This window comes from Oncorhynchus keta, chromosome 12 (assembly GCF_023373465.1).
Source record: "Oncorhynchus keta strain PuntledgeMale-10-30-2019 chromosome 12, Oket_V2, whole genome shotgun sequence".
NCBI classification, from domain to species: Eukaryota; Metazoa; Chordata; class Actinopteri; order Salmoniformes; family Salmonidae; genus Oncorhynchus; species Oncorhynchus keta.
The window spans coordinates 21,548,709-21,562,941 of record NC_068432.1 but is presented as its reverse complement, the minus strand read 5'-3'; the positions used below and the strand labels follow the sequence as shown (position 1 = coordinate 21,562,941).

Below are 14,233 nucleotides of genomic sequence, written 5' to 3'. Positions count from 1 at the left end.
TAGCTCAGTTTGTTTACATAGAGTGAATGGGAACATCAGCTGTGTGGCCAGTGCTGAACATAGTCAGAGCACAATGGATATGGGCCACTGGGCAAGGTTACATGGCTTCTAGCTACTAGTGTGGGACTGGGACTGTCAGTAGTGTCAGACAGAGTTTCCCATCTCCTAACCCAAGGGGTCACCCAACACAGTTGGAACTGGACCCATATCATAGAGAATGAGAGGCCTCTAGTGGCCAATAGGTATTAGAATTTGCAGTGCCATTGAGGGCTTCCACCACTTTAATATAGTGAACTGGGTGGGACTTCCAACTTCCTTGGCTGGTTCATTCTGGTGACCCGGTTGGAGTCGTGTCCAACTGGGTTACGAGGAGGGATCAGTCAATTGTGAAGAAGAAAATGGACTACTTCAAAATTTAGATTTCTTTAATAGGGTTGCCTATGCTGTCACATACGCTTTAACAGTACAAAGATGAGTCCTCTACCTCTATGCCCGGGTACATCAACTGTCTAGCTGGCAATGTGGCAGCCATTTTGACGAGCTCAATAAAATGCCCTGATAGAATGGACCGTTCCTCTAACATTGGGTTGGCATCACTGTGGTATATCCATCATTTGAGGAATTCGAACAGACATTCATTTACCATCCAAGGAAGCATATTATTCCAGACAGGCTACAGATTGATATGGCTTATAGCAGAACGTGGCCCTGCCATAGTATGGACTCTGACACCTCCTCACAAATACATACCTGTTCCGCTGTGACTGTCTGTACAGCATGTAGCATGCAAAGTGTTCTGTATACATATGACTGCAGGAGCTGTTCTCTGTTAGTTCTCTCCTACATCTGCTGCTACTACTGTATTGTATGGAATGCAGAGCAAAAATGTCCCCCTACTACCTATATAGTACTTTTGACTAGGACCCATAGGAACTATATAGGGAATAGGGTGCCATTTGGGACACAACCTATGTGTTCCATGTATACCTGTGAGAAAGGGGCTTCATAGTCATAGTCCAGTTATGGACTAATTTATGGTTCTAATTCAATGGTACCAACATCTCTTTAATAAAATGCAGTTGAATAAAAACAAACATGACAAGTGGCTTTGACAGATTCGTGTTTCAATGTTGCTGGATGTTTTGTGTTCATGATCATAGCTGCTTTGAAGAGATTATTTGATTGTATGTAAAATTAAATTAAATTAAAATTAAATGTAAAAAAAAAAAAATGAACTTCCAACAATATATGCTATAAGATTCCCTGACCAAGACGGATGTCACGTTGCAGGGATTCTAATGTTCTATTTAACTCTATGATGCTAGCATTTCCCTTTGCACTTCCTCCTTAAGTCATGATAATATTTAAGTCAATGATGTTAGCATTTCCCTTTGCACTTCCTCCTTAAGTCATGATAATATTTAACTCAATGATGTTAGCATTTCCCTTTGCACTTCCTCCTTAAGTCATGATAATATTTAACTCTATGATGCTAGCATTTCCCTTTGCACTTCCTCCTTAAGTCATGATAATATTTAACTCTGATGCTAGCATTTCCCTTTGCACTTCCTCCTTAAGTCATAATATTTAACTCTATGATGCTAGCATTTCCCTTTGCACTTCCTCCTTAAGTCATGATAATATTTAACTCTGATGTTAGCATTTCCCTTTGCACTTCCTCCTTAAGTCATGATAATATTTAACTCTATGATGCTAGCATTTCCCTTTGCACTTCCTCCTTAAGTCATGATAATATTTAACACTATGATGCTAGCATTTCCCTTTGCACTTCCTCCTTAAGTCATGATAATATTTAACTCTATGATGCTAGCATTTCCCTTTGCACTTCCTCCTTAAGTCATGATAATATTTAACTCAATGATGTTAGCATTTCCCTTTGCACTTCCTCCTTAAGTCATGATAATATTTAACTCTGATGCTAGCATTTCCCTTTGCACTTCCTCCTTAAGTCATAATATTTAACTCTGATGTTAGCATTTCCCTTTGCACTTCCTCCTTAAGTCATAATATTTAACTCTATGATGCTAGCATTTCCCTTTGCACTTCCTCCTTAAGTCATAATATTTAACTCTATGATGCTAGCATTTCCCTTTGCACTTCCTCCTTAAGTCATGATAATATTTCAGTGCTCAAGTGCATTGGATTTTTAAAAATGTGCATATATATATATTTAAAAAAAAATATATATATATATTCTTAACTAGGCAAGTCAGTTAAGAACAAATTCTTATTTCCAATGACGGCCTACCGGGGAACAGTGGGTTAACTGCGTTGTTCAGGTGCAGAACGACAGATTTTTACCATGTCAGCTCAGGGATTCGGTCCAGAAACCTTTTGGTCTGTCCCAATGCTCTAACCACAAGGCTACCTGCTGCCCCAATTGTACAACTGGATTGGGGAGAAGTGGGCAAAAAAAAATAAAATAAAATCAAAACTCTGAAGTCATCGTTTGGAGGTTTTTAAGTCTTTTATTAACATACATCAGCACCTAGCATGTCACAAAAGATCTTGCGCTTATTTAAAAAAAAACAGTGTGAGAGAAGCGGACGCAAAAGAGGGAAGAGAATCTTTTTATTTCTATCTTTTAAATAAAAAGAGATCAGTAAAGCCAAGGAACAGCTAAGCCTTGCTTTGGGGCGAGTATTAGGGGTAGTAGTAGAGTAGTAGTCTCCTAGTAGTGCAGTAGGGAGAGAATAATAATCACTAACCAGGAGGTTATCAGAGTGAAGAAGTATACATTGAAATTATGTGGAAACGGTGTCAGTTACTGCTAAAGATGCAGGTTGGTCGGCTCTTACCAAGCATGAGGTGATTCTCATATACGGAAAAGGCTGCGAGGGATATGGAATCCCACCACGACTCACATTTCAAATCTCTCTTCAAAGAAACTTCATTTAAAAATCTCACTCAATCCCACAACAAGCCTCAATTCAAAGTGGCATAATCATAAGGGCCACAATGACCCCCCCGCCAAAAAAAGTGTTAGTCGATCATTAGTTGTATATTACTAAATATCAAACACTATTTACAGAACAAAAAAACGACATTGTTTTTTTTTTCTTTCTTATTGCTTTCTGGTTCCCACTCAGAACTCTGTGGTAAGAACAGAGAGATATAACAATATAGAACTGTTCTATCTCTATGAATAAGAATGACGGGATTTATTTAGAATCAGATCAGAGGTGTGGAATCTCAGAAATGAAACTACCCTTGAACAGTAACGATAATAAACAACCTCTAGATCATGTGAAGGAAGACAGACAGACAGTCCACAAGCCGTGTGTGGGGGGGGGTCAATAATCATCTGTTCTAAACATTGGAACATTAATAAAGGGGATAGTGAGTCTTTATGATCAAAATCATTTCTACGGCCTACGTGCAAAGCTAGTCTACTGTACTGTTTCTCATTTAGGGGTGAAATCAGAACCGAGATGACTGGGTGAAAGTCAAGCAGGGAATGAGACCTGTGCAAAAACAACATAGTCCCAATGGTAGAATTACAATAGTGCTTCTGAGGCCATCAAGGGGGCGTGCATGTGAACTACATCATTTTAAAAGAAGGACGAGGGAAATTTAAACAGATGGAATGCAAAAAAATGTGAATTTGTGTCTACTGAAAAGAAGGGTATCATGTCATACAGCAGAGACTAGTGTGGCAGCTCTCCAACAACCTCAGCACAAGACACACTGTTCCGTTCATAGTGCCACAACGTGTGACGAATGTCCTCGTTCCCATCTGAGTACTCTAGATATAGTTATTGCCTAGTTTTCACTGGAGACGAAACAAAACGAGACTACAGCTATGGCCATGATTCAAAGACCCTGAATATTAATTTCTAGTACACTTTTAATAGGTAGTAAAAAATATACACATTCTCCTCTAGTCTGATTTTATGCTGGGATAGCACTAATACTTTCCCAGCAGAAAAACAGACTAGGGGAAAATGTGTGTATGCCAACAATAAACAATAAGAAACTACGATAGATATTCCTTTTCAAAGTGACTTGCACATATATATATTTTTTAGGGTTTTACTATGATATAGTACAATAGTACTGCTATCCCAGCCTGTACTATGATGTCCGCCATGCCTTTGTCTGGTTCCCCGCTCCTCCTCTATCTGTCTACAGTGGATTATGAGTAAGGACCCATGGCCAAACTGACACATTGAAAAATTCAGGATTACACTTGGCACCATTTCCTCTCTGATCCCCCTCGCCCTTCCCCCAGGCACCGTGCCCACTTTTATCCCCAACCAGCTACTCAGAAGGGGGGTTAGGTCCCCTAGGCCTCAGGGGAGAGGGCCAGAGCAGGGCAACTCTTGGCACTAGGGAGGGTGGAGCCCAGGGTTGGGGGAGAGAGGAGGGGGCTGTGGTAGGAATAATTGTGATTGCTCACAAAAGGGTTTGCTCTAACTTTTAATAGGCTACCTGTCTGGTACAGGGGTCATATCTGCTGTAGAAGACACAGACGTGAGCTACTGAGCTGTGTATATAAGTACCCAAGAAAGTAGTTCTCACTCTCTGCTATTTACTCGACATAGCAAATAAGGAGAAATATAAGAAATACATTTTAAAAAACAAGAGCTCATCATCAACCAATTAGCATCTCTAACAATAACTCGACAACCTTTTCGGTGGCTAACATTTTTTTGTTTTATTCTAGAACATTATACAGATTTTTTTTTAATGCAAGACTTGTTATTATTACTTTTAAAAAAAACAGTTTCGTCATTGATGATGCGTTGTTTCTACTTCCCTCCACCGGACTGTTCTACTCCGCCATCGTCTAGTCGCTGTCCTCCATTACAGGGTCCGTGTCCCAGCACGTGATGTCAATCTCTGTACACACACAGTGCATAGATAAACATCCACAAATCCACAGGGTCAATCTTAGCACACACACACGCTTTAGTATTTTCATCAAGGGTGTCTTACAAAATGTCAAAGAAGGGGGCAGAAACAACCACATACCATCATCATCACACATCAGACTGTCTTCAAAAAGAAGTGTGACAGCAGTTCTTAAAAAAATGTGTTTCTGACTTCGCCAAACATGAAGCTCTCTCACTCACCTGGTGGCTTGTTATAAAACACTGGCGTCGGGTTCATTTTAGCAGAGCAGTCCTCCTCCTCCTGCGATTGGCTGAAGTAACCCTCGCTCGCCTGCACAGGCAGACAGATTAGTTAATAACAGTATCGTCTCAGCATATAGACATTTTCCTCCAGCTATGCCATCACAAGGGTACACGGTTCAGTATACTGCATGTACAGTACAGTTTGGGTTATCTTGGGGCAATTCGTATAATCCAGTGCTGTACTGTGTGTGTATCTCTGTGTGTGTCAATCTTTGTTCCATATCAGGAACACAGAACAGACTTCCATCCTCTCCGTCCTAGGTAACCAGCAGCACTCACTACTGCCGATGTAGAATGCATTTACTGCCATCTTGTGGCCCATAATATTATCACTTTAGAAAAAGGAGAGATTCAATACAAGCATACAAAGTAAACAACTCACAACAAGTCATAAACCCCACATATGAAATAAAGGGAAAAGTGTTCAATGTTAATTACATTCTGGTTATCAAAGTAGTTTCAAAGTAACTACATGGCATAAGGCTAACATAATGTAAAGTTCTGCCAAGTCATGTAATGTCGTAATGACCTGAGTCCCTTCTTTGAGCAGCGTCTCCCCATTGGTCATCAGCTGAGTGTCATCTGAAGCATGCTGCAGTGCATGCTGGTAGCTCAGGGTCATATCGTGGGTCCCAGCCACATCCACCAGGCTGGAGGGCTCGTCCTCAGCACCCCCGGGGCCCCCCGGGTAGAATGGTACGTCTCCCATCTCGTCGAAGCTCAGCAGGGGCTGGACTCGCCCTCCAGGAGGCAGGGCCTGAGAGGGGGCGGAGCCTGTGGCAGGACTGCTGTCCCATAGGTCCACCAGGGGGTCTGCGGCAGTGGGTGCGGGAAGGGGCCTGAAACCTGAGAAGGGGTCATAGTCGTCCGAGGTTGAGGACGGGGCTTGGGAGTCTGGGCGGGTCTGGGGGGCCACGCTCTGAACGGGCTTGGTGGGAGTGGACTCCTGGACTGGGCCTGGCTGCTGCTTCGGCTCACCTGGAGGGGAGGGAGAGAGGGAATGTTATCAAAAGTTATCAATAAGCTCTGATAGGAGACAAAGCGAAACAGTCCAACGATCATTCATTTTTAAAACAAACTATAGAAAGTTGGTTGCAATTTCAGTTTAATCCACCAGAAAAAAAACTGAACAAATAAAACAAGAAATATTATGGTTAAATTCAAATATACTAGTGGAGCTGTCACATGCAGCTGACAAAAATATATGGAAACGTCTGCGCTACCCAAAATTACAACCAACTAATTAAAGAATTACCGCAAAAGTGGAAGAGGCAAGTGGAAGTGGGAGATAGAAAGGAACTTGTCTGTCTGCCCTGCATTAAAGACCGATTGTTTAAAGAATATTGTGATAAATAAAAAAGTATAGCAGTTTATTTTAAGGGACAAAAAATTGACAGCTGAGCCATACAGATTGCAAAATAGTTAAGAGATCGAGTCAAAACTACACATTTTTCCATTTAAATTATAATACAAAATGAATGCAACCAATAGAACGTTATATACAGTGCCTTCGGAAAGTACCCAGACCCCTTGACTTTTTCCACATTTTGTTACGTTACAGCCTTATTCTAAAATTGATTAAAAAATATATTAAAAAAACATAAATATAGTAAAAGTAAAAAGTATAAAGTAAAAGAAAAAAAAGATATTTATACACACACACACACACACACACACACACACACACACACACACACACACACACACACACACATTACAAGTATTCAGACCCTTTAAATCAGTACTTTGTTGAAGCACCTTTGGCAGCGATTACAGCATCGATTCTTCTTGGGTATGACGTTACAAGCTTGGCACACCTGTGTTTGGGGAGTTTCACCCGTTCTTCTCTGCAGATCCTCTCAAGCTCTGTCAGGTTGGATGGGGAGCATTGCTGCACAGATATTTTCAGGTATCTCCAGAGATGTTCGATCTGGTTCTAGTCTGGGCTCTGGCTGGGCCACTCAAGGACATTGAGACTTGTCCTGAAGCCACTCCTGCGTTGTCTTGGCTGTGTGCTTAGGGTCGTTGTCCTGTTAGAAGGTGAACCTTCGCCCTAGTCTGAGGTCCTGAGCGCTACTGAGCAGGTTTTCATCAAGGATCTCTCTGTACTTTTCTCTGTTCATCTTTGCCTCGATCCTGACTAGTCTACCAGTACCTGCTGCTGAGAAACATCCACACAGCATGATTCTGCCACCACCATGCTTCATCGTAGGAATGGTGTCAGGTTTCCTCCAGACGTGAAACTTGGCATTCAGGCCAAAGAGTTCAATCTTGGTTTCATCAGACCAGAGAATCTTGTTTCACATGGTCTGAGAGTCTTAAGTTAACTTTTGGCAAACTCCAAGCGGGCTGTCATGTGCCTTATACTGAGAAGGTGCTTCTGCCTGGCCACTCTACCGTAAAGGCCTGATTGGGGGAGTGCTGCAGAGATATTTGTCCTTCTGGAAGGTTCTCCACAGAGGAACTCTGGAGCTCTGTCAGAGTGACCATCGGGTTCTTGGTCACCTCCCCTCCCCAGGCAGCCAGCTCTAGGAAGAGTCTTGGTGGTTCCAAACTTCTTCCTTTTAAGAATTATGGAGGCCACTGTGTTCTTGGGGACATGCCATGCTGCAGAAATGTTTTGGTAATCTTCCCCTGATCTGTGCCTCGACACAATCATGTCTCGGAGCTCTACAGACAATTCCTTCGACCGCATGGCTTGGTTCTTGCTCTGACATGCACGGTCAACTGTGGGACTTTATATAGACAGGTGTGTGCCTTTACAAATAATTTCCAATCAATTGAATTTACCACAGGTGGACTCCAAGTTGTAGACACATCTCAAGGATGATCAATGGAAACAGGATACACCGGAGCTCAATTTATAATCTCATAGCAAAGGGTCTGAATACTTGTGTAAATAAGGTAACTTTTTAAAAATTTTATAGATTTGCACACATTTCTAAAAACCTGTTTTGCCTTTGTCAATATGGGGTGTTGTGTGTAGATTGCTGAGGATTTCTATTTTATTTTAAATTTAAAATCAATTTTAGAATAAGGCTGTAACTTAACAAAATGTGGAAAAAGGTCAAGGGGTCTGAATACTTTCCGAAGGCACTGGAGATGGGGGATACCGCCACCCCAGCTCTGCAGATTTGGCTGTGAAGAGACAGAATCATTAGATATTTTGTTTTGGTACTGTCCCATATGTAGCTTGTTGTTGGTCGCAGGTTCAGGAATGGCTGAAGAATTGAAACATTTACCTGGAGATAACTGCAAATAGCACTGCTGGGGGATTTGAAAAGTCACGATCGATCGATAATACTCTTAGCAAAATAATTGCTTTCATTTACAATCTAATCTGTAGAAACTATGAGAATAGAAAGGTTCAGAATTTTTGTGAAACATCACAGCACAGTTGAAATATATATGGCAAATAGAAGTGGATAATGGTCAGAGACAGATGGGAGGGGTTCCGAGACAGAGAGGGGGAGGGGTTCAGAGACAGATGGGAGGGGTTCAGAGACAGATGGGAGGGGTTCAGAGACAGATGGGAGGGGTTCAGAGACAGATGGGAGGGGTTCAGAGACAGATGGGAGGGGTTCAGAGACAGATGGGAGGGGTTCAGAGACAGATGGGAGGGGTTCAGAGACAGATGGGAGGGGTTCAGAGACAGATGGGAGGGGTTCAGAGACAGATGGGAGGGGTTGAATGGAGCTGAATGATGGGACTAAAACAAACAAAAGATAAATATTGTAAAATATACTGGGTCCGTAAAATGTACAGCACATTCATTCGGAAAGCCTTATTTTAAAATGGATTACATTATACCCCCCCTCATCAATCTACACACAATACCCCAAGTCATACAGTATATGAATCAGAGCGCCACTGGGGCCTAGAGACATGAGCAGGGGAAGCCCAGCCATCTGTGAAGGCAAATGAGGCCTGGGCAAACACAGTCCCAGTGTGGGTGTGTATGTTTTTGTATTGGATAAGTAATAGCCACGCTGTATCACAAACGGCTGTGATTGGGAGGCCCATAGGGCGGCACACAATTGGCTCAGCATTGTCCGGATTAGGGTTTGGTCGGGGTAGGCCGTCATTGTAAATAAAAATGTGTTTTTAACTGACTTGTCTAGTTAAATAAAGGTTAAAAAAAATTGGCCAACAGGCCAGGGCTCTCAATAGTTTTAAATGTTAACATTAACCATGTACAAAGTGGCATATAGCAACATAATCAAACAGAAAACAACTATTTAAGTCCTTGTTAGGCCCCAGTATAACAACTCTGTCCAGTCTTACCCCACTCGTTCCGGCTGTCGTCCTCTGCCTCCTGGATGGGTGTGGTGACTATTTTAGGGATAGGCGTTGGGGACGTCCCCATGCTGTGGTCTGAGCTCCCTTCATCATCACCATCTGGAGGAAGGTCAGACAACACACATTGAGAGGGAAGACCATCACAACTTCCCATAATCACCACCCAACATCACCATTGTGCAATACCTTCAGTCACAATCAAAATGACACCTAACATTCAACGCCAACACAATAAACACCAACACAATAAAAATACAGCACTCCCCCACAATCAACAGCACGTTCAAAAATGTTACCAAACACTAAACCCAATCAAAAGGCCACCACAAAAATCACATAATGAACACAATGAAATACCACCATCGGTCACAATAAGCACAATCAGACTAGCCTGAACACTGTATTCAATTTCACACTGGAGATGACAACGGTGTCGTTATTCATTTCAATTAGCGACTTGAATGGTGCAACAGCAGCTGTATATCTACTCAAGCACAAATGCAGCTGGGGATGAGATCATGTGACGCATGGGTGACATCCCTGGCGGCGGTGAAGCGTGGGTCCTTCCCAGCAGGCTTTTGTGCATTTAGCTGTCAGTAAGCAGCAACAACAGTTATATTCCCATGCATGAGCTGCAGCAACAACAGTTATATTCCCATGCATGAGCTGCAGCAACAACAGTTATATTCCCATGCATGAGCTGCAGCAACAACAGTTATATTCCCATGCATGAGCTGCAGCAACAACAGTTATATTCCCATGCATGAGCTGCAGCAACAACAGTTATATTCCCATGCATGAGCTGCAGCAACAACAGTTATATTCCCATGCATGAGCTGCAGCAACAACAGTTATATTCCCATGCATGAGCTGCAGCAACAACAGTTATATTCCCATGCATGAGCTGCAGCAACAACAGTTATATTCCCATGCATGAGCTGCAGCAACAGTCACTCCATATGGGAGTCTTCTCTCCTCTCCAATACATGGCCTTCAAATCAGTACTGTAGGTAGAAGTTGCCCCTAACCACTGATACAGGTCAGACATCCGATGATTATGATTAGCACAGAGTTAAAAGTAAGCTGATCCTAGATCTGGGCTTAGGGGCATCCTTCAACACCTCACGCAAAAAGACAATCAGATCTTCATGGTGATGTTGTCTTGATCTAAACAATGAATTCACCTGAAAGCAGAAATAGTGTGTGAGGAATGTCCATCAAAATGACACATTAAGTGATGTGGATAAATCTGTTTTTGAGTCAGCTAGTGATTCTCTGCTGTCTGTAATGCACATTGCAAAGAATGACCTGGGAGGAGATTTCACCTGAGGAGGGCGAATCTCGATGACAAAGAATTCATATCCATTCAACGAATAAACTCCAGCACATTATACAGGCTGATACACCAAACACAATTCCCTTCAATTCAATTTAGACCAGGAACTGCGGACACAATAACAGAACGTGCTCGTGATTACTAAGAGCCAAAGCACCAACAAACAAACCATTGATAATGACCAACATCACTGTGACTGGGAGCAACAGGACATACAGATGACTGACTGGTGATGATATACAGTGACTACAGCATCTTGCTTGGGTGGGGTTCCCACTTCACTACTAATCTAGGGGTCGTTAAATACTAAGAAGAGAGGACAGGATATTGTCCCGTCCTCATCAAAGCTGAACCATTTAAAATCACAGTTTCAGTTTAAGGGGGGAAATATTTCACATGCAGAGGTGAAAAGTACAGGCTGAATTTCATGGTGGAATAGGAATCCCTTTGCAGGAAAACCTTTGACATATCTAGGGTGTTGGGTCTAGTAGGAACCAGTTGGAATTGGTTGGCCACCCTCACCAGAGCTGCCTTCACAGACAGACCATACAACATGAAGACACAGTACAGTTCCAGTACAATACTCCACATAGGTCAGAGGTAACATAACGGTCACACAGGGCCCACAACACAAGCCCAGAGACCACAGGCAACACAAATGAACGAGCAGCTCGACGACGACACACTCACAGGTCATAGTTCAGGAGGTACGCGAGGTATGTGTGTACGGGCAGAGCATCACAGTCCAGGAGTAGCATGAGAGCAGAAACAGGTTAGGGAGAAGGGGGTAAAGGTGGACACGAAGTGAGATCGCCAAAACAAGTAATGAAGCATGGAACCTAATGTTTGCAGGTTTGGATAATTCTCCTCCTCTCCTCCAGGTGAAAGCCTGCCCAATAGGGTTTACCATGACTAGTCCCCTAACCATACTACCATCTCCACAACCCCTGGATAAAAGATCAGACCTCAGTGGACAACATATAAACATTGCGACCAAGAGGAATAATGGAGTAAACATCATTGGCGTTAAGGGGATGGAAGAGTTGAAGCCGTTGACAAGATAGTGTGTTAGTACGTTAGGGTAGTTAGTACTAAGATTCATTTGTGATAGGATATATAAGAGGCAATAGTAGGCCGAAGTAAGGGCCATGATCAACACAGCTCTTTGATAGATACAGCCATCATCAAGGGGGCTCCCGAGTGGCGCAGCGGTCTAAGGCACTGATTTTCAGTGCTAGAGGCGTCACTACGTGTTGTTGTAGGTGTCGAAATGCTTTACTTTATCTTGGCCAGGTCGCAGTTGTAAATGAGAACTTGTTCTCAACTAGCCTACCTGGTTAAATAAAGGTTAAATAAATAAATAAAATAAAAACATTTAAAAAAACTTTTAATTGTATCAGCAAGACAACTAAAAGCACACTGCACCAGAGTGGGAGTGCAGAGAAAGAGGCCAAACCAGGAGCGCGCTGACTTACTGAGACACCACCTGTAATGGGATCTGTCATCACACTGGGAGGACTTTTAGCACAGAGCACCATGGGTTTTAGCACACTGCACAGCCACCCATCTCCTACAGACAGTCTCAACATGGTCCACTTTACCATGGGTATCTATATCACATGCTCAACAAGGACTCAAAATAGGATAGAGCATGTCAGACCCAGGTTAGCTAACAGTAGTGCTGAGCTAGCGGGGGTGAGAAAGGATGGGGGAAGAGAGAGGCTGAGTTTGCCACAGAAGCTTTAGGGTGGGGTTCGTGGTGAAGGATTGGGGGTGAGTGTCCTCTACTGTGGTCCTGTGAGGGTGGGTGGGGGGGCTAAGGGGGGGTCTCCATGTCCTCCCTGCTCCTCCTCCTGTCCAGTACCTACCGGGTGCAGTGGGCTGCAGCCTCGCATGTGGCGGGGTGCAGAGGGGGGGCGGACTGGGCTCGTTGGGACTGTGCTGCTGCTTCAAGAACGGGCTGTCCAAACGGCCTGGTAACGGGCTGTCCAAACGGCCTGACAAAAGACAGGGCCCAGGGCGACACACACACACGGAGCGACACACACACGGAGCGACACACACACGGAGCGACACACATACGGACGCAGGGAGGACAAGAAAAGACAAGATAGAGAGAGAGAGACAGGGAGAGTAGGAGGAAGACAGGAAGGAGAAAGTCAAGATAAAACGAGGTAAGGCCCAAGAGGATCCCCGTGAGAAGTGAAGGATTGTGGGGGAATGGGCATGGTCCCATATAAACCCATTAGTGAGGAGAGAAGAGGAGACACCCAAGAGAGGTCCCGGAGGAAGAACAGAGGGAGACACCAGAAGAATAAAACGTACGGGTGGATGAATGGAGAGACATGAATGGAGAGACAGACGACAAGACAAATAGACGCACAACCATGAATCAAACCAAAGAAGTGAGGTCAAAGAGAGAAAGGAAGAGAGAGTGGTTAGTGTGGTAATGACACACTGTGGACAAAGTAGTGATGTAGTAGAAATGAAAAGCACTGTTCTTTGAAGTTATCCTCGTCTCCCTGTTCCTCTGCACCAAGCTCATTAATGATGGAGAAAGGAACTGAACATGGATTCAGTTCAGTATCTTCAGATGGACTTGGAATGCACACGGCTATAGTCCGTTATGAAAATATACCGTTGCTTGTAGACAGAAACAGATTGTTTCAGGAGATTCTTTGGTTGCTTGGGTTTGCAGGTGGACACGAGTCTTATTCAGTATGGAGACCCTCACCGAGTCAGGCACTTCTTCCAGTTTCCATTCAGCTCCACCTGGCTCCTTTGAGCCACTTGTTATCCATATCTATGTAGTCTGCAAGGGAACACTGCTAGAGAATCCATCTCTCTGCTTCATCTGTCTTCAACTGGATTACTCCTCATCTTCATCTGAATTCTACACCAACTGTTCTCCTGGCTTACAGATCTCTGTGGGATATACAGCTGCCTGGATCCAAAGGGCTCTGTCCACTACCAGTCATAACAGACACACTGGGGGGGACAGTACAGTCCAGGGACTGAGGCAGGTGACGAGGTGAATGACAAGACGAATGGTGGTTTTGGTGACCCAAAGACATCCACCCACCCTTCCTCCCTCCCTGACCCCTCCCTCCCTCTCCTCTTCTCTGGTCTTACCGGCCCTGTGGATAGAGACAGGAGAGACGTCCACACCAGTGGTCACAGCCTTCTCTTTCTGCTTAAAGAACTCCCTGGGATTGTCCGCCCGCTGGGCAATCAGGGCTTTCGCCTCCTGTCAACAAACAGACATACATTACAACATTAGACAACTAGAACACACGCACCCCTGTGAGACACACTCACATCACAGCATTTCTCTTACTCACAGAGTCAGACACACATATCCTACTGTAGCCTGAGTTGTCTCAATAACACAGATCGAAAACCCAGGAGTACTACGGTCACAACGACACACATATACAGG

General features: G+C 43.7%; 1 protein-coding gene across 4 annotated transcripts in view; it reads right to left on the bottom strand.

Annotated features, from left to right (window-relative positions):
* Positions 1-2,543: 2,543 nt before the first annotated feature.
* The window catches only part of LOC118391129 (drebrin), a 106,125-nt gene continuing 94,435 nt past the window's right edge, over positions 2,544-14,233 (bottom strand). For all 4 annotated transcript variants that reach the window (XM_035782176.2, XM_035782177.2, XM_035782178.2 and 1 more), the window contains 5 exons: positions 13,927-14,041; positions 9,444-9,557; positions 5,689-6,137; positions 5,097-5,187; positions 2,544-4,863 (listed from right to left, as the gene is read on the bottom strand). In XM_035782176.2, the coding sequence (XP_035638069.1) occupies positions 4,811-4,863; positions 5,097-5,187; positions 5,689-6,137; positions 9,444-9,557; positions 13,927-14,041 (822 nt within the window). In that variant the 3' untranslated portion in view covers positions 2,544-4,810. The remainder of the gene's footprint in view (positions 4,864-5,096; positions 5,188-5,688; positions 6,138-9,443; positions 9,558-13,926; positions 14,042-14,233) is intronic.